Source organism: Amphiprion ocellaris, chromosome 10 (assembly GCF_022539595.1).
Source record: "Amphiprion ocellaris isolate individual 3 ecotype Okinawa chromosome 10, ASM2253959v1, whole genome shotgun sequence".
Lineage (NCBI taxonomy): Eukaryota > Metazoa > Chordata > Actinopteri > Pomacentridae > Amphiprion > Amphiprion ocellaris.
In genome coordinates, this window is record NC_072775.1 from 5577527 (window position 1) to 5598693 (window position 21167).

The window sequence follows — 21167 nt, forward strand, 5'->3', positions numbered from 1 at the left end:
AGTTAAAGGAGTTTTATTCGTTACATATAACCAATCAAATCACTCCAGAAGACAGAGCGACCACAGGTAGATAAAGGTTCAGAGCCAAAGTAGCGCCATTTTTAAATGTATTTATTACAGTAAATCAGTAAAAAATAAAATACTGATAATCAGTAAATCAGTCAGCCCACAATTACTACAATTCTACAATGTATGTCTCTTTCCTTTGACTTGTTATTTGTACAATATACGATGTATATGATGGTGTTTTTTCATACCGAAGGCTATACTGGGCTGCTTCACTCCTCCTCTGTTGTTTTGTGGATTGTACTCAGCTGCATGCCTTCATCCATCCGGCCTCCGTTGACTCGTCCCGCCTGCCGTCTCTGGAGCTGAAGCTGGATTGGAACAGACCAAAGTACAGTCCAATCACGATGCCAGCTGCCTCTCAAAAGGCTCCTTCATCTGGCAGGTGGTGGCACTTCTTCTGAGGGGAAGCTGAGCTGGTCCAGCAGAACTTTGGAGATGTGTTCCAGTGGTTGGTGGATGTGTAGGGAGATAGAGAGGGACCTTTGAATTGTTCACAAAGGAAAACAGGGAACCCATTGGTAGTTTTAGTTTAGGGTGTTTTTGGCCTTGAAGAGGTAAACAGGAAGAGGTTTTGTTTTCGTATTGATTATCTTTTACTTTGTTCCTGGTTGGAATGCCCATCAATGTCAACATGAAGTTCACTTTTAGTTCTGTTTATTTTTATTTTACTAACACCCATTTGTTTTTAACCCCCTCACATGTTGTGTTGTTGTAAACTTACTCTTTCAAATAAATTCTCGTCTAACCCTCTGGAAACCAGCGTTTGGACTGTTTTTGTGTTGCTCCTCACCTACTGACAGCTGTGGACTAAAGGCTATACTGTGACGTTTTTAGAGCGACATGCTATACTATGATGTTTGTTGGGCGACACTCTATACTATAGACTTTTTGAATTGACATATTACTGTGACCTTTTTTTTGTTTTAGTTTTTTTGTTTTTTTTAGCAACATATAAGAATACGAACAGTTTTAAAAGTTACTACACTTTTACTTGTGCAATGAAATTATTATTCTATGGCATTTTTTAGATGACATATTATACTCTGTTTTCTTGAGTTACATACTATTTTGACAATATACTGCACTATGACATTTTTTGAACCACATATCATACATGACAATTTTAGGCAACATCCTATCATTTTGTGCTTTTTGAACCACATAATAATCTATGTTTTGTTTTTTTTTCTTGCCAACATGCTGTACTATGAACTACAGGCCATACTATGTTATTCTTCAGTAAAGCATACTATACGTTGACATTTTCTGAACTACATCCTATACTATGGCGTTATACACAGAGTGCTTTGGTTACATGTTGATTTATAATCTAGATTTTTTTCTGTTTTGTTTTTTGATGGGATTACCACAGACCTGACCGTGAACACCGTTGACACCCACCTCAGGGAGACGCTGCCTAAGATCTCAAGGCTGCTTGGTCGTGGTCTTTCTGGCACGTACTCTTCCAAGATGAGCCGGGAAGTTTAACACTGATGGAATGACACCAGGTCTAAGCCGACAAACTTCCAGTTCCTCCTCAACCCATAGTCTCTGGGAAACCTACATGGAGTAAGAAAAGTAGACAGAGAAGTAATTAAGTCTGTACACAATATATTAAAAAGAAATCATGCTAATAAATTAAGTACAAAGAACTGAATTCGCCAATATACTGGAGACCAGAGCTATTTAATTTGGTAAGTATAACCTTGTTTAGTAACATTTCAATTATTTGAGAGCAGTCCTAAAGAACTGCCTGTAATCCCAATCATAAAATGGGTTTGGAGGAAGAACATAGATGGTAATCTGGATATACATGAGTTAGGCTTTATAACTACTACTGGTAGTATTGGTGGTAGTAATAGCAATGTGAGTACTACTAGTAATACTGGTAGAACATTAACTGCTGCTGATACTGGCACTGCTACTAGAACTTGTAATACTATTACAAATGCTGATACTACTTCTATGACTCTAACAGCTGTTTATACTACTACTGCTGCTTGTACTTTTAGTATTACTACTACTGATTGTACAAATATACTACAGCTACTATTAATCGTCTGGTATTTGGTTGTCAAGCTGCTAGCTCGCCTTAGCGTTTTGCTAGTGGCTAACTAGTTAGCTCTCATAGACTGGAAGCTCTCAACAAGATTTCATAATGAAAAAAGAGCCAAAAACTATTCTTACCTATGAAAAGTCATTCCAAGTTTCCTTGTCTCAATCGTACGACGTAGTGTGTAACTGTATGCAGCACAGTGAGCCGGCATACTTGTTGTTTCCGTTTTCACGCTGTCTACATCAACAGAATGCACTGAAACTTTGCCCCCACTAGCTTAGCCTCGCTGTAGCACGCAGCTCAAAGGGGCGTGTCCTATCTACTCATTCATATCTATGAGAACAACGGTAGCTGCACATAAGGACGCCTGACGTTGATTAGCTGCGTAAATACCATTATATACAGTCTATGGTAAATACGTATGTGAATCGCATCATTGGCTGCAGCAGCCAGTCACCGGTCACTCACTGACTCACATTGAAAAATAGCACAGAATGAATTGTTACGTGTTTATTTTATTTATAATTTAGTTTGGATTTTTTGTGCAGTGCAGATTTTCTGTGCGCGGAGACCGTGTCAGCAGTGCGCAATTGCGCACGCGTGCAGCTTAGAGGGAACAGTGGATAAGTGTGAAGCAAGTTCAACATATCCTGGATATCTTTTCATTATCTGGCATCACCTAGCCCAACAACCACAGTCACACTAAGTGGTGACATGACAGTAGCTATCAGCTTATAATGGGAAACCAGTGAACACCTAATAGGATTTCAGTGTCGATTTCTAGTTGAAAACTGGGCGATACTCGTCATCTTTTCAATCAACTTTGTGTCACAGAACACAAATTTCTCTGATCATTGTGAGACTTTGTTCAGTTGTAGGTTGACAGACGGAACTGATTAGTGCTAAAGTCATGTTGCACTGTTAGGCAAAATGCGGTCTGTACAAAGATAGAATTTTTACATGTTTAATATTTCATATAAGATGTCCAAGACCCTACTGCTCCCTCAGTCAACATTCTTCTATTGAATTTATGGTTCCAGTTACTAGTTTTACATCTATCCCAACAGAGCATGATGTTAATGTTATAATTTATAGTCCCATTTAGAGGAAAACAGGCGATAAAGCACAGTATGTTTTAATACAATGTCAGATCCACCATTCGTTTGTTATGATAGTTTGTCCAAGTCCAAGACGGCACATTAAGTCCTTTGGAGTTACAGCTTCGTCTGTTTTCAAGGTAGTAAACACATGCTGCACTTCCAGCATGAGCAATGTAAGTTTGTAGTGTCTTTCTTCTTTGCAACAGCTGGTTTGTTAGGTCAGAAACTCAAGGGGTATCAATAAAGCAGTGTGGGGATCATTGTTTTTCGGATTGCTCCCTATTGCTCACAGAACATGTTTGTTAGGTAGCTTCCAAAATCACAATATGCTACTATTTTCAGACTAGCAGAGGCCATTGTAAATCATGGCGATATACACTACCCTTCAAAAGTTCGGAGTCACTTAACAATGTCCTTATTTTTGAAAGAAAAGCCGCTTTTTTCAAATAATATCACAGTAAATTAATCAGAAATACAGTCTAGACATTGTTAATGTGGTAAATGACTATTCTAGCTGGAAACAGCTGATTTTTAATGGAATATCTCCATAGGGGTACAGAGGAACATTTCCAGCAATCATCACTCCTGTGTTCTAATGCTACATTGTGTTAGCTAATGGTGTTGAAAGGCTAACTGATGATTAGAAAACCCTTGTGCAGTTATGTTAGCACATGAATAAAAGTGTGAGTTTTCATGGAAAACATGAAATTGTCTGGGTGACCCCAAACTTTTGAACGGTAGTGTGTGTCTAAATATGAATGTTCATTCAACGTCTTCTGTCAATGAAAAAAATGAAACTTTTCTTTGCACTTGTGACCACAGTTGTTTTCTGAACATGTTTTCAACTCAAAAATGCTCAAGAACAGATTCAGAGGGTATCTGAAAGTAGCTAGAGTATGATTGCGTTCACATAACTGGGTTGTGTTGGCACCAAATGACCATTCACGAATGTGGACAGGTCTTGAGCCGCACATTTCTCACTAACAGAACAAGCTATAATCTTAAACCAGTATTCATCCATTGCAGTATCTATTGGCTGTACCCACTTTACTCTACAGTGTGTGAATGTGTGCATATATCGAGCAATAATTACAATTGTGAATTTTACTGAATGAATTTGCTTTTATATAATAGTATAGTATTAGTATATTAGTACAGTCTTACTCCAAATCACACATGGTCAACATGTACAAGGCTTTAGCCCTTTCATCGTCTGTTTTTTGATTATACCACAATGCAGAAAGCTGTAAGACAATAAAATGCCTTTGAAATTGCTTGCAGCTCTGTAAATGCTGCCTCATTCAGACACCTCCGAGCTGTCAGAGCTCCATGGGTAATCTTCCAGGAAAGATCTTCCAAGAGTATCGAATGGTCTGTAGGTGGTGTTTTCACATGTCTTGATCTGTCATTTCCCTCACAATTTTCTCCAGAGCAGGTCAGGTGTGCAGCATAAGTTTCCATGGTCATGTACCGTGATAAAACCACCATCAGGACTCTGAAAGCCTAGAGTTAAAGCCTAAGTTATCTCACTAACTTGAATTCCTGCTTCAGAGGACAGACCTTGTGTGATGGGATTTGAAGGAACATATCTTCCTGTCTCCACTTATTCTGACATTTCATATATAAAGCTGTGAAAGGTTGATCCCTGTATGTTATGACATACAAATATCTATTTGACACTATGACAGACAGTGATTTTACTTTCTTATTTAGCAAATGAGTCCGTCATGAAACCAGGAAATACAACAAATGCTTGCATGTGTGTCATTGTGGAGACATAAATCTGTGTGTAGAGTAGGAACTGTAACACTGTAGGAACTCAACTTCCTTTTGGGGGAAAAAAAAGGAAACATAAATCATTTCCTTGTAAGGAGAAGACTTAGTTTAAGTTTAGTTTAAGTGTAGATTTAGGCAAACATTCGAATAAGTCTCCAGAAAATAAATATGAGTCAATGTAATGTGCTCTGAGCTGATAAAAACAACATCCGCATTTGCATTTGTGTGCGTGTTTGTGTGTGTGTGCCTGTACTGATTTATTTCAGATACAATTTACACGCAAAGAAACCCACAAAAGACACGTCTGCTGTGAATGAACATAAATCAAATCAACAGGCACAATATTAGGGTCGATATAAAGTTGCTATTTATTTCATAGAGTATAAAGTACTGTAAAATATCACAAAGAACATGATTATACTTTTATAGATACAATATTGTGATGGGGTACTTCATCATTTCTGGTTAATGAACTCCAGAACCTTGCTCACGTACACGCATGCAAGCAGGAGTCTGTGTAAAGTGAAATATATGCCAGGGTTTCCCAAAAGTGTTACCATTCTTCCCCCCAAGCTTTATGTGCAGATTTGTTTCAGTGGAATTGTTTTAGATATAATTTATGACACCCATTCTGATCCAGTACTCACACTGTACATTCAATATTTGACCTTCCATTTAGATTTAGGTGTAATTATTTATAATACTTTCGTGTTTTCTGTGCTGCTTTTTTGGGAAACCCTTTGCATATGCTGTATGGTACAAATACATGTTGGTACTACTTGGTTTGTGATATTGACCTGTGTGACTAATAAGTGATCTAGTAGATATGTTAGGTGATCCAAACATATTATCTATACATGTTAGTCTTTACAGATATGTATCCTCTTACATTTCTAACAGCTACATGTCAGACACAACTGCTTGTAGAAGGATGAAGATTTTAATTTATGTCAATCTTTGGGAGGATTTGTTTGGTCTGCCATAACAATAGAGGAGATTAGTTAGTTTTATTTCTTTTGAGGTCATGTGTCTTTGCCTTTGTTCACCTGACCTTGACTGAGGTTGACTAGTAATTATTTGGTTTTGAACAGTCAAGTGACTTTAAAAAACGTATTTAACATCCATTATGAGACAGAGAAACATTAGCCATTGTGTGCCTCGCTATTATCTAAATATGGTAGTGCTAATATTTTTCCTCAGTAGCTCTTCGCGTGAGGATTTCTCATGCACTGGACAGTTTTCAGGCACAGCCAGTTCTTTTGGTTTCTCTGTCCCGAGACTAATCAAGTCCAGAAAAGTACTAGAGTCCATTTACAATCGTGATTTGATCCAATTACGATGCCTTGATTTCCAGACAAGAGGATAAACGGTTTAACCCCACTTGAACTACACCTCAACTGTTTCGCAGTTGGGCTCCAATTTTCTAAATATAATTTTCGGTCCAACAGTGAAGATAACCTTTAACTTCTTAACAAGGAAACAAAACATTATATCCATGTGTGGATCCTATTTGGCTGGATTCGAGGCAAGGATTAAAGTTTTAAACTGATATGACTCATATTTGATGCAATTTAACAGTGAAATCTCTTATGATGAAATAAAAGTGGCTTTTATTTTATGAAGTCTGACTTCAATCGCATTCTTTGCATTACAAAATGTTGAAAATCTGATATTTTTAGTTTGTTTGTTGTGGTGTATATTCTGTGGTTCAGTTTCTTTCATCCCTCCATCTTACTGCATTCCTCCTCCAGCACCTCCTCCTCCTCCTCCTGAGTGTTTGGCTTTGCTCTTGTTCTCCTCGGCGTCCGGATCACGGCAAGTGCACTCATCCTGATTGCAGTCTGCCCCAAACTGAATGACCTGTCAGTAAATAAACACAACATTCAGTGCTTGGCTACCCAGACCCACTATAGATCTTTCAATCTGTGGCTGGATTCAAAGAAAAGAGCAAGATGTGACTTTTCAGGCCTGTGTGGTGCGGATGTCATTTTTGATGGATGACTAAACCAAGAAAACACACATTCCATTAGTTTGGTTTTCTTGTTTGAGACCGGTTGTTCATGAAATTAGATTAAATCTTAAGCCTTTTCCATTGCAAGTCAGTGGAACCAAAGCATTGAACAGAATTATGAAAAGCAGTGGGATAAAAAGGAGACATTACATGGAGACTTTCAGCGAAAAGCCGAGTCGGTAAGAAGGCTTCCCAACAGGGCTGTTACATTTCAACTATAGCAGAGAGCACGACTTTGAATGGCAAAAACAGACAATAAAAAATAAATTTGCTTGAACTGACCTAGCGGCATTGTGTTTGTGCTGAAAGCTAAATACTCCCCGCATTTCCTCACAATCTCTCAAACGGCCCCCCCAGGAGGCCAATAAAGCGCATGTCAAATGGTTCAACGTGGCCTTTGAATGGCGAGAAAAACCTTCAGGGTCTTCAGGGGGGGAAAAGGGAGGGAGGAACGCACCGCCGTGGAGGTGAACGGATGAACACATGTTAGGAATCAACAACAAGAGGCTGCCAGCTCTTGTCTAGGAAGCGAGCCATCACCACAGGTTGCAAAATAAACTCTGGTGCCCCGCGAAGCAGTCTGTTGCAAGAAATGTAAACATTCGCTTCTGGAGAGAAGGAGTGAGAGGAAGATTGAGAGAAAGAAAAAGGGGAGAGGGAGAAAGCGGAGTGGGAGGCAGAGAAAGAAAATAAGGATGACGGCAAGCAAGGCGAGAAGGAGAGTGGGAGGTAGCAGCTCGTCGGCCTTCACTGCTGATTGCACCCGCTTTTGGAGGGAGACGGTGCTGATGGCAGGGTAATGGTTTCACTGAGGGTTCCCAATGAGCTGCTGAAGGCCCAGCTCCTTCTGAAAATGCCAGCAGTCCCATTTAAGATGAATTGGCGCGGCCATTAAATGCTTCCCTAACAGCTTCATCTTGATTCATTGATGCAGGCAGAGCAGCCCGAGGAATACTCCACATCTGATGCCTTCTAACAACCGTTGGAAGGAGAGAACAGGCTTGTTTTTTTGCTTCATCCACAGGAACAAAAGCCAGGTCCTCTGGCTGTTTCTGACTGTTTGAGAGTTGGCTCCCAATGTTTACTGCAACAATTCAGAATTCAAGTGACGAACAAGTTTCAACATGATGAATTCAATCACAAGAAGTCTGGCTTCTTTGTCTTCCCCTCTGTTGTGTCTTTGCTGCTTTTACACTTTGGCCCCATTGTCAGACTACAACACAGACTCCAGTTAAAAAATCAAAGGGAGATTGTGTGTTTCCATAGATGGTGCATCAGCACAGAACTCTTCTTCTGGAGCTTTTCCCTGTTGGCCAATGATTGAATCCCACCTGAATCATCTTTCGTGTATCCCTCCCACCTTGTCATCGCTGCAGCTACCCCTGTAAATAAAACCAATACTGCCTGAGCTCCATAAAAAGGAGGCAGCTGGCCCCATCAGACCGATCCAGACACTAATAGATATGAATATGGATTCAAATATTTGATGTAGTTCAGATGCGGGTGAGTTATCCTGCTGGATCTGTGAAGTCATGGCCATGTTAGGCGCAGAAGAAGGTAAAACTTCGGCTCACCTCATCATCATCTGTGTGTGTTTACGATTAATAAATACTGGAACTGAGGCAAACTGGCATGAGACATTACGGCTTTTTCTTGTGTGGCAGCAGAGAAAATATGTGATGTGGGTCACGCCGTGTTAAAAACCTGTAATTTCCTACACCTGCACAAGTCGAGCCGTGCAGAAACAGAGAGTTCTGTAAACAAACCCACTAATCATTCATTATACCCCCTCCATGGCCCTGCTGGAGCCACGGTGGCAGTCAGGATGCTGACTCTCACGGCGGTTTAGTTCACTTCCTCCGAACGACCCCCGCTCGCCGTGGCTGCTGTTTTACAGTGGCCGAGCGAACCGCAGGCCATCAGACACCTCGCTGCTCCCACACTTATACCCTTCACCTTCCCCCTTCCCCCGTAAAAGAGCAGTTAGTGGCAGTCTGGCAGCTCATTTATTATGACGGCAGCTACAGACTCGCTGAACTCCTTCTCTATTTAGGAAGGAGCTGCCAGTGAGTCATGGCGTGCTGCGGACATGAAGGAGACAGCGGAGGCTCAGCCAACTGTAGGCCATTGGAATTAATAGGCAGGGCCCCCTGAATGAGTGTCATGAATATGTGGCTGTACAGTAGCCAAATAGGGTATATTGCAAAGAAGGGAGGGATGAAAGGGGGGGCAGGAGGCGACTTCCCAAATGTCTACATGGGAGAGAAGTTCGCATGAAAGCACAGAAAAATAGGAAAAAAGATGTGTTTATATAGAAGCAGTTGAGGGGATGAGTGGCCGGGTTTCCACCACTGGCTGACCCGGGTTTGCTCATTATTATTCATACCATTTGTCTTAGCCACCCAATATATACAGCAATCATTTAGAGCAATTAGTGTAATGCGATACGTTTGCATCTTGTAGCGAGCATGAACAAGCTGTCACCGTGGAGAGCAGGTTAAGATGGATAAACACAAAGACATCCAACATGTTCCTCCAGTTGATTCGGCTTGAGTGTAAAGCTGAAAAACAAAAATGTTTTTCAATGCTTTCAATTAAGATTCCATATAGGGACACCACCAAAGTAATACAGTGGGATTTTAATGCACATCTGCTGTATTATGTCGGGCTCTGATGTCCCAAACTGCAGTGGAGCAACAGCAAAATATGAAGGTGAGAAAGTGCACGGCAGCATCGGGTGATGAAAACCTGCTTATTTACAATCTGAGTGGAAAAGTTAGAGGGCACAAGTCTCCTCTGTTGTTTCAAGTACAGATGAGGGAGACTAAATAGGTGCAGCCGTTAACAGGAGAGAGGGGAAAGTAGTAGGGATCAGTGTTTGTTTGCTTAGCAGAAGTCTCCTGCTTAGTGGCACAGCGCTCATGCCAAAAGAGACAGATTTCTACTACTGTAAACCGGAAGAATCTGGCTTTGAATCCAGGTTCAGCGTCTGAGCTCAAAGCTTGATTGCGAGATGTCAGCCAAATAACACTTTGCCACTTTTTCAATGAAGTGGACTGAAATTGTAAGTTGGTTTTATTTGAACTGAGAATCTAGTTTTATTGTTTAAAAAAGAAAAAAAAACAAGAACAAAACCAACCGGATGGTATAAAAGCAATGGAAATCAGTCTTTCTTTTTGAGTGTAAATAGGGCAGACGGGAAGTATAGCGTTGGAACTGTCTGTTTGTGTACCTTTCTGGTGGAGAGTGTGGACGGGCAGCAGTCTCCTCCGTCATACTGGCAGTAGGCCCTGTTGTTGATGGTGTCGCACCAGCCGTCCGCTCCAAAAGGCTAGTTTACAAAACAAGACACAGGTTTACGGTTCAGGAAAGTAATCCTTCCCCCAAATGATAATGTTAGCTCACACAGCATGAAAGGCCGGGAAGGGCAGAAAAAAAATGACTCAACATCTTCCCAGAAAACAGATTTTCAGTATGGGACCCGTATTGTCACGCAATTAAGTTGTTTGGAACAACATGTCAGTAAAACAAATCAAAATAAACACTCATGTGGAATAATCCAAGTCAAATTGTATATTCAGTCTTACCAAAAATCTGTTGTTAGGTCTCTAACAAAGCTTACGAAACAGGGTGGCCAATGAGAGGGATCAACTTCTGCCCATTGTACAAGCTGGTGGCTGTAACACTGATCATTGATGGAGAACATAAAGAAAAGCAATCAGAAGATCAGCATAGCTTCCCATTTTACCTGTGGTTACCACATAATGGTACAGAACAGAGTTTTTCTGTCCATACAGTAGGTTACATCCCATAGGCACATAGGATACCAGGACTTCATGTAGTATGTTGCCCGTTTGTAGTTCAGGTATAATGTGACAAAAGAGAAAACAGCTTCTGTTTTAAACATGTTCCTTATTTCTTTCACAATCTCTTTCTAGAATGGGAGAATTAAAGGGCGAGACCAAATGTTGTATATGAAAATGGTTTGTCGTTGATTTACCACTGTCTCCTACATTCATCCTGTCTCTGAAAACCAGGATGTTTCAAGTTCAGTATCGTTCTTCCAGCAGAACTCTCACAAGGCTCTTGATTTGGTAGTCTTAGCCTTTCCAAATATCATCCCAATCCCAATCATCCTCAGGTCCATTTCTGCTTGACATTGGTAGTGAATAAAAGACTCTAAACCTTTACTGTTGCTCTTTTTAGCTCAATATCTTGACCACATGGTTTAAACTTGGGATCATATGCCCGCTATTTCAGTGTTTTTGCATGTTTCTCAAGGTGAGACCATTTGTGTACCATAGGAGGTACCTTGATGCATTTGCTTGACTTATCCAGATCAGGATCTTGGTGTGGATGAATAGATGGTAGAGGTATTTTGAACTGCATTCATTTCTGGTTCAGGAGTATTAACTGTACCAGCACATCAGTAGTTCAGTTTTGTGGGATTAAATACTTTGCTCATCTGTAGATAGTCGTGAAGTCTTGTATTTTTATCTGGGGACTCCTGCTGTTCCACACAACTCTTGAGGTCTTCGTATTCCATTCACTGAGGTTTTTTATGGGGAACTGCCACACAAAGTGACTAAAATGTATACAGGAACTGGGATGTAAATTAATTTTTTACCGTTCCAGTCTTGTTGGACATCTAGTGGTAATACGGTCTATCGGTAAAGATCTGCTTTATCTGTCTCAGTATTACAACTACTGTTATTTTCATATATTTTGGAGAGAATTTATGCAATCTAAACTTCCACACATTTTTTACCAAATCATTAAAAGTGAACTCTGTGAATCAGCAGTTGGTGTGAAGTTATATCAAGCTTATTGGCTTTCATAGAATGAGCAAAATGTCATTCACAAATAGCCTTGTCTCATCTTCAATTAAAATCCATTATTCTGGAGATTATCCATTATCAACTGACCCAAATTTACTTTGAAGAGTGTAAAAAGGGCAAGGCTAAGGGATTAACCTTGGCAACACCCTATCTCTACCTTCATGGGTCGTGATATCGAGTCATTATTAGTAGATAAAGGTTGTGTAAACATCAGTGGACATGTTGGTCTCCTATTGAGTGAAGATGCAGAAATTTCAAGAACTGATCAGTTAATGGAGTGTTACCTTTAACAGTTGGGTGTACTGGTCTATATAATAGTCTGAATCTTTTCTGAGGTGTGGCCTAACATCACATAACATGTATTAGAGTCTGGTAGGGCCAGTAATGACTGTGAGGCCTGATGTTTGCAATGGCAATCACTTTGGAAGGTGTAATGTAATTTGTTTTAAGTCTGAATAACGTTATGACACAGGTGATTGAAACATTATATCCAGCACACTGATTAATAGCCCGAGACTTGCTACACAAGTAAGGATGAATTCCACTTTTGGAGACTTTCGGTATTCCAGGTGGTCAACGTGACAAATACACGCATTCATTCATAAAGTGTTAAATAAATGTAATTCAGTAATAGAGCTTTATGTTTACATTCTCATTCATCTGACTTTCTACTTAAACAAGAGTAGACAGGCAGATGTCATGCGATAACTGTTCAGGTATTCTTCATGTTGCTTACAATACTTGTTAATGACAATTCCTCAAAGATTTCGCAATGCCTTGGCCGGCGTGGGAGTCCTCCTGGAGAAACTCTGGAGTGGCATGCAAATGCGTGGAATTCAAGTTACATAGATTCTCAAATGCATCATGATGAAAGCCTTTTTAATGTTTTCCACTAAACCTTGAGGGCTTCCCTGAAGTGCCAACAATATGAAAATAAGTGCAGAGCGCCAAAGATACTTTTGGCTTTCTCCAATGAGCTGATGGAGACATTTCAAAGACCCAGGCTTTTACCTATCCTGTGCAGGGGGAGAGAGCAGCTGCAGAGAAGATTTCTGCAGTTCTCTCTTCACTTCAAAGGACTCCCTACTTGACGAATCCCCTTGCCTTTCCCAGCTAAATGGCTGTGGCATAAATAAATCTATTTAATCGTTCTGTTTCTGAGTAAATACTCTAACAGGTATTGCACCAGATGCTTCACTCAAATCGCTACTTGTATGTAAATCTTTGAATTACCTTCATAAGGCACTCATGCACAACACAGACTTGCTAAGCCTGCAGGCAAGTTTCATTTGAAATGTAAAGATTTACATTTTTTGCTGGGTTTTATCTTCATTTCACACACTTGTCTTTCCTCACTGAACACTGTTAAATTTAGCAGACCCCATATTTTGCCTGCATGAGGTTAATTTTAGGGCCAGGGCTCATGTTGAGGTTAATTAGTATTTACGTTCCCCTCCAGGCAGCATTTAGCTTACCCACAGAAGAAAATGCACAGAGCCATGAAGAGTACTAAAGCAGCAAGAGTTGGCTGCACACCTTGGTCCCCCATGGGTAATTAAAAGGTCAGCTGGTTTGTGTATTATCTTTATGCAGCAACTCCTTTCAAATCAGTGTAAAAGAGACAGATGCTCAAAGTGGCAGCAGCCAACCCCACACCTTGCAAACATAAATATTTCACCTCTCAGCACTGGCCATTTCAAGAGGAGCATGCGCTGTCATCGGCACCTGCCAAGCTCTTCATCAGAACATTATAAAACACAGATATAAATTCTAGTGAGCACTCTCCTGTTGTGCAGCAATATATTCCGTTTCTACTTCCTACCAAGTACCTGTATCATTCTTTTAATAGCAGACATTTTATCAAGTCACCCCCCTCTTCCTGTCTTGGCCCTGATAACCCCTCATGTCTGGATCTCACTTTGAAAACAGTTTTTCGGAGAATGTGATGTTTGCCCCCTTTTTTTGGTAAGACAGTTTGCAGCGTTCTGGGGAAGCATATGTGTGTGTATTGATGTTGTATGTAGCTTTGGTGTGGGGATTGTAAAACATTGTGTGCCAGGCATTATGGGAAATGAGTCATAGCTGCTGAATCACTGACATGCACATTTTTTTAAAAATATTTTGGGATTAGGTAAAAGCAAAACTGTACTGTGTCTACACTGCCTACAAAAAGTATAGAAGTACAGATGACTCTAAAAGCTCATACATGCAGTCAGTCTGTACAGAGAATCAATACTGGCATATTTTAAGTTTGATATAAGTTAATGTGAAGTAGACTCAAGTTCAGTACTGGGTTTATATCATCCACAGACAAGTAAAAAATAAAAAACTAAAAAATGTCTGTTTAACCACGCACATGGCCAACCAATCAGGTTTCACCAATCTAGCTCAGTTACATGTGTTACTCTTAATCCCTTAGCCTTCAAAGTGAACCCCGGTTTCTTGTTTACATGTTTTAAAAATGATGTTAAAATCTGTGAATAAACAGATGACTCAGATGTACATAAACACATGGTTGAAGTTCAATGCCTGCACTTTAAAAGGTCTCTCACTGCCAGCCGACTGACAACTTTAGCTGCTTGTACGTCCATGTTTAAACATGATGTGTCACCTGGCCACCTGTAAAAGCCATCTTTTCATGGAAAAAGTCTTTGTCATAAGGACTGTATGTTCTTATATAATGTCAGGACAGGGTTCTCAAACATAGTTCTCAAATGCGGGCATCTAATTTTCATTCGAAGGCCAAACATTTGGCAATAACAAAATAATATTTTATCAACACGCATTCAAGTTCAAGACCGTTAAGATAGTTAAAATACATTTGAGTCTAGTGGGGAAAATGACACTGTGTGACCCCTGATACCAAATTCCAGCACCAAACATCTCTGCTCAAAACTGAAGATGGACACAACTTATATAGTTAGTCCATATTGATCTCTGACTCAGACAAATTCATCTTACAGTGACATAAAATGTGACACATTTGATTTAAGAGCTGATAGCAGATTCTGTGGCGCAACGTTGACGCATGAACTCGGCAGGAAAAACAAACAACTGTCTCTCAGCAGTTAACGTCACCATGACAACAATGTCAGCGACAGGAAAATGAGCCACATTAAAACCACATTCATCTGAGGGTAGGATTGCTGTGATTAATCTTCATTGAGGCTGTTTATTTAACATCACTAACAATTTATTGATGGATACGGTAGAAAATGTATTCAGAATGGAAAACGTTCTTCATCATGATGTATATGTTCGGTCCGGATTAGAGGACTGCATTGGGATTAGGATCCCGCTGGTTAAGCAAGAAATCAACCAAACATGCTCTTGCAGGAGCAGGCAGTCAAAAAGACAATTCAGGATTTACTGCTAAACAGAAAGATAGAGTCAACAAAATTAAGTTCAAAAGAAGAGTAAAGAGGGTTTTTACTATAGAAAAACCAAGAAAGTCAAGCCCAACATTTGGACAAATTCCCCAGCTGTTACTGACAAAGATGAAATCTAAAAAAAAAGGAAAAAAAAGTGTACCAACGTTGATTAACTGTAATTTAATGAAAGTAAACGGAACTTCACTACATTAAGTTACATTTGCCTGCAGGATAGCAGAAGACACTAAATCAGCGTAGAATTAATTGTACAGGCACTAATGATCAGGAATCTATGTTTCACATTGTGCTCCGTGTCTGCCATGAATGCCATCCAGATCCAGAGGTCTGGGCTTTGGCCCCTGGTTCAGTGAGGTGCAGGCAGCTTATATGAGTTGTTGGTTCTGAGCTGCAAAGCATTCAGAATCCTCATTAACATTAACTGCTGCAAAGACCCCAAAAAGCTGCTCCAAGAAGGAGAGCATGTCCTAAGGGATCTCGGGCTTTCTCTCTCTGCAGTTTCACCAATCCATAAACAGCAACCAGAGAGCCCCTTACATCTTGGAAGTAGGCAGGAAACTTTTTGTTGTTGTTGTTGTTGTGGCATGAATTCATCCGCAATGCCCACAGACATGAAGCAAATTTCCAAAAAGATCATAAATGAAGCAAACAGGAGAAGTTAAGAGTAGAGCTGGTAGAAGTACTGAGTAGAGGTGTTCCAGGCACTTACAACTGGAAGATGAAGGATGAGGAGAAGCCGCAGGAAACACCAGAACATGCTGGAAGGATACTATTCACTGAATAACCTGCAAAAACAGCTAATTTCCTGGAAGAACTAGAGTATACAGCTGGGGCAAAGCACATTGGCCTACTCTTCTTAGTCTATTGCCACTGAAAATTACACCATGATCAGTTATTAAGAATAGGTGGAAATAAATTTGAACTACTTCAGTTCTGCTTACTATAAATTTACCCCAGAAAAATCTGGAAATATCCTGCTGTCCAGTTCTCCATCCTCTAAACTCACAACTTTGTTTTTACTGGCTGATGTTGTCCAAGGGATGCTTTTGTTTAATTTGCTTTTGCAGTGTTTTTCTTCCAATAATCTACAGTTTGTTTCAGAATAAATTACAAACAGAAGTGTTTCTTTAGCAAAAAAAAAACCCCTAAATAAATAAAAAATCCTTCTCGAACTATAATCTTGAGGTATTCTAACTGCATTCACAGCAGGTGTTGACAGACAAAATAGCAGTCAGTCTGCCAGAACTTGAGTGAGTGATAGAGTTTAGAATCAGTTCTGTTCTAAATACAGCCTCGTGTACAGCTACTGTCAAATAAACACAACAATTCGTCATGCTCAGTGAACTTCTATTAAATACTCCTTGTTTCAAGTTGCTATACAGCATTTTGTGATGACTGCCTGCTTCATGAAGTGACCCATAGGTCAATGCATTTAATTGGCTTGCTGTTACATGCCTATTATATTATTTAGTCTTCTTAACCCACCAAATACTTTATTCATGCATTGAAGAAACTTCTAAGAAGACACAGCAGGTATTGTGTTTGTGATGCAACTATTTTGTAAAAATTAGATAACAGTGCAGTCATGCAGGCAATGATAAGACGTCCATGCTGACTTTTAAACCGTCTTATAAAGTGGTTTTAAGCACGAATAAAAGCAGAGAGAAAGAGAAAGTGCAATGGCATCTGGACAAGATCTGGCGTAGAGTATATGCAGCACATGTGGTCCAGTATAATTTAGTGTTGTCATGGAGGAGTAGGTTATAAGCAACTGTTTTGCCTAGCAACATTCACGGGAAGGTGGAAGGGGAAAATGTAGTGCTGGCAGGTAGGAAGAATATTTTAATACCGTGAGACATCAACAGTTTATGTGTTCCATCGGTAGTTCCAGCCTTTTCTGAACCCAGCGGATGAACGCCAAATAAGAACTATCTGGGTTTATGATTTTAGATGATTTACTGTCACTGCTAAAATTTTACTGAGCTGAGATAGATGTTCAATTGCAGATTAAACTAATTTCCATTTATGATACACACTGCAGGGCACACAATATATTATATGAGCCCACAAGTGTTCAGTCGTGCTACAGTGGCCCCTAGAGGCCCTGGAGCATGTTGCGGTATAATGTTACAGCATAATGTTTATTATCCCACAAGAACCACAGTCTGTTAAAAAGTGCTGATCAGAGTAACTGAGAGTTGGCTTTAAAGGTGACAGTACAAGGAATACCATGAGAGCATGATTTAAATTGTAGTTGTTAAAGAACGGAATTTCAAGGAAACGGGGTTTAATGTCCTTTTCTCTTAAGGAGAAACCATGTGAGGACTACAAAAACTGTGAGGTCAACTTAGGCTGCTTGAAGTTTCCTCCTACAAGTTTTCAATACAGGTAGGTTGTGTTTAGAATGAAGTCAACAAGAAGATCTTTGAGAAAAAGCAATGTAGTCTTCTCTTTAGTGGCAATCTGTACCAGACTAAAATCATTTTTACTATTTTGATGAGTTTAATTTCATTTTTTACTACAAATGCAAAGTCCAAATCTATTTATACCCTTTAAAATTGTTGCACATTTCTGAAAAAATGCAACTTCTTTTTCATTACAAATGGTCCTGGTAATTTCGACCATTTCTGAAGGCATTCTCATACCCTATAAATTTAGAACAACTCATGCAGTAGTTATTTAGTCACTAAATGATCCATTGCAAGTCATGACTAAAACTAATTAGCTCAGTGAGCTTGATATTAGGGTCATCAGGTCATTCAGTGACAAAGAGCTGCACATTGTAGCGACTCACGAGACGGTTAAAGGCTACAAACCACAGCCGAGAGTTTTCAAGTGTCAGTGGCCACAGCGTAAAACATAATCAAAATGCGTGTGTGTGTGTTCACTTTTTAAATAAAAGTGAACTCTGATTCACAGAGTTCACTTTTATTTAAAGTGAACTCTGTGAATCAGCAGTTGGTGTGAAGTTATATCAAGCTTATTGGCTTTCATAGAATGAGCAAAATGTCATTCACAAATAGCCTTGTCTCATCTTCAATTAAAATCCATTATTCTGGAGATTATCCATTATCAACTGACCCAAATTTACTTTGAAGAGTGTAAAAAAGGCAAGGCTAAGGGATTAACCTTGGCAACACCCTATCTCTACCTTCATGGGTCGTGATATCGAGTCATTATTAGTAGATAAAGGTTGTGTAAACATCAGTGGACATGTTGGTCTCCTATTGAGTGAAGATGCAGAAATTTCAAGAACTGATCAGTTAATGGAGTGTTAGCTTTAACAGTTGGGTGTACTGGTCTATATAATAGTCTGAATCTTTTCTGAGGTGTGGCCTAACATCACATAACATGTATTAGAGTCTGGTAGGGCCAATAATGACTGTGAGGCCTGATGTTTGCAATGGCAATCACTTTGGAAGGTGTAATGTAATTTGTTTTAAGTCTGAATAGCGTTATGACACAGGTGATTGAAACATTATATCCAGCACACTGATTAATAGCCCGAGACTTGCTACACAAGTAAGGATGAATTCCACTTTTGGAGACTTTCGGTATTCCAGGTGGTCAACGTGACAAATACACGCATTCATTCATAAAGTGTTAAATAAATGTAATTCAGTAATAGAGCTTTATGTTTACATTCTCATTCATCTGACTTTCTACTTAAACAAGAGTAGACAGGCAGATGTCATGCGATAACTGTTCAGGTATTCTTCATGTTGCTTACAATACTTGTTAATGACAATTCCTCAAAGAACGATCATCGAAAAATCTTAAAGGGCACGATTAGGAGCCAGAAGTGATCTAGAGGTCAAGAAAAGTTGAGGTGAAGGATCACCACATAGACCATCCTTATGAATCTGAGCAGTTCTAGTACCTAAATCTCAAGTCAGACTCTGCACAAGACTTGTCTCCATGGACGCGAATCAAAAAGGACTCTTTTCTGAGACAGGCAAATAAAGGCTCGCCTCAGGACAAAGAAGAAAGCTTCTGATCATCAATTCTGTCATCAGATGAGTCAGAAATGGAATTGTTTGGTGAATGATGGAAAAGCATTCGATGCCAAGAACACCATCCCCACAGTCAAGCATGGTGATGGGAACGTAATGCTTTGGGGGAGTTTTTCAACCAGTGGGCCAGGCAACCTCATCAAAGTGAATTGCATCATGAGAAAAGACGATTGCATTAAGATTCTGGCGAAAAACATCAGGCAGTTCTGCAGAAAAACTTGGCCTTACACAGCATTGGACCTTCCAACAAGACAATGATCTAAAACATGTAGCCAGTGGTGAAGAAATGGTTAACAGAAAACAATATCAACATTTCAAAGCGGGTCAGCCAGTGTCCAGATCTGAATCACATCGAGAAGGAACTGAAGACCAGAGTGATGGCAAGGAAGCCTTCCAACCTCAAAGACCTCGAGATTGTCACAAAGAGGAGCAGTCAAAAATCCCAGTGGAGACATGTAGAAAGCTTGTTTGTAACTGCAGGAACTGTTTGATTGATGTGGTAGCAAATAAAGGTTCTGACATGATTCAGTAACCAATGGGAAGGGTATGAATAATGTTGGACATGGCATTTTTAGTATAAATGTACAAAAAACATAGAAATGGTATATATTGATCAATAACGTCTCTAACACAATGTCTTAATATTTTTCTTTTGATCATATTTTGTCACTTGTTTATGTCATTGCCAGTCAAAAGAACCCACTGGTCAAATAATAATTAACTGTAAATCTAAATTTGGCATTGATATAGACAATCTGTGTCTTAACTGTAGCCTGAATACAAAATACAACTATCTAGCTCAGAATGAACGGCAAGTTATAGCAATCTGGGGCCTAATTCAGTATGCTAAAAGTCATAACTCACAGTCAATTTTGGTGCACTGTAGCTGCAATTTCTGTGTATTAATGACAATTTATTGAAACAGACTGGTCACCTGTTAACCGATCTCTGTAGACATAGTAAGGTCATTCATAAAACATGATGTTATCCAGAGCAACACGGTCAATCATACCCCTTCTCTTTGCAGTCTTTGGGTTTTCTCCTGTACTTCCTTGCTTTGTTTATTTGTGCCTTACTGAACAACATCTGATGAGGAAAAAAATATTGGATTTTGAATAGCACTAATACCTAAACCTACTGAAGGTATGCAGCTATTGTTGCCTAGAAAAAGAAAATATACTTTCCTTGCAAATAAACACAAAACTGACATTATTACCTTGTAACTATAAAGGAAACTATCTGCTCCCTTTGTAAAGCATTAAAATCACACACTAGGTAGACTGTTGTTGAACTTGAAAGATTTAAAAGCATTGTGTCAGCCTAAATAATTAATCTATATCTACGATAATCCAGTGATTAATTTATTTTCCTTTATCAGATAATCCATTAGACTTGAGGAATAACACCATTTGGCAATGCCAGGATTCCTGGAAAAAAAAAAGTTTCTTTGGACAGATTTGAAAGGGATTCTTGTGAAGTGTTAGAATATCAGTTTCTGCCTGAGATTTGTCATCATGAAATGTGAAGCACATTGCACACTGGCGCTGATATCTTGAGCAGTGATGACAACAGGGATATAACATGTTTTGCTTCATGTTTAATATTACTGGAAATGTCTGGCTGAAACAATAAATTTAATATGGTTATTAGGAGAAATGGTGTAATTGTTTTAAGGGGTAAGTATTCCCTATCTCAATGTTGATACAATGTAAAAGTCAAACTGAGAACCTTCTGACCCTTTCATAACACCCTAAAGCACATATCAGACATGTTATGTAAGAAAAGAATTACTCTTAAACCGACACTGTGCATCATAAAAATCGCGTGCGCTACGTAAGGTGAATGCAGTTATGTTGACAAGAGTCGTTTACTTCTTTGAACTTTTGTCCTCTCACTGTACTAAAAACGCCGTCTC

The 21167-nt window shown here is 39.5% G+C and overlaps 1 protein-coding gene across 1 annotated transcript in view; it reads right to left on the reverse strand.

Moving 5' to 3' along the window:
* Positions 1–5345: 5345 nt before the first annotated feature.
* Positions 5346–21167, reverse strand: part of pappa2 (pappalysin 2) — an 83581-nt gene continuing 67759 nt past the window's right edge. The window contains exons 26-27 of the mRNA XM_023261626.3: positions 10245–10343; positions 5346–6861 (exon numbers count right to left, since the gene is read on the reverse strand). Coding sequence (XP_023117394.2) covers positions 6733–6861; positions 10245–10343 — 228 coding nt within the window. The 3' untranslated portion in view covers positions 5346–6732. The remainder of the gene's footprint in view (positions 6862–10244; positions 10344–21167) is intronic.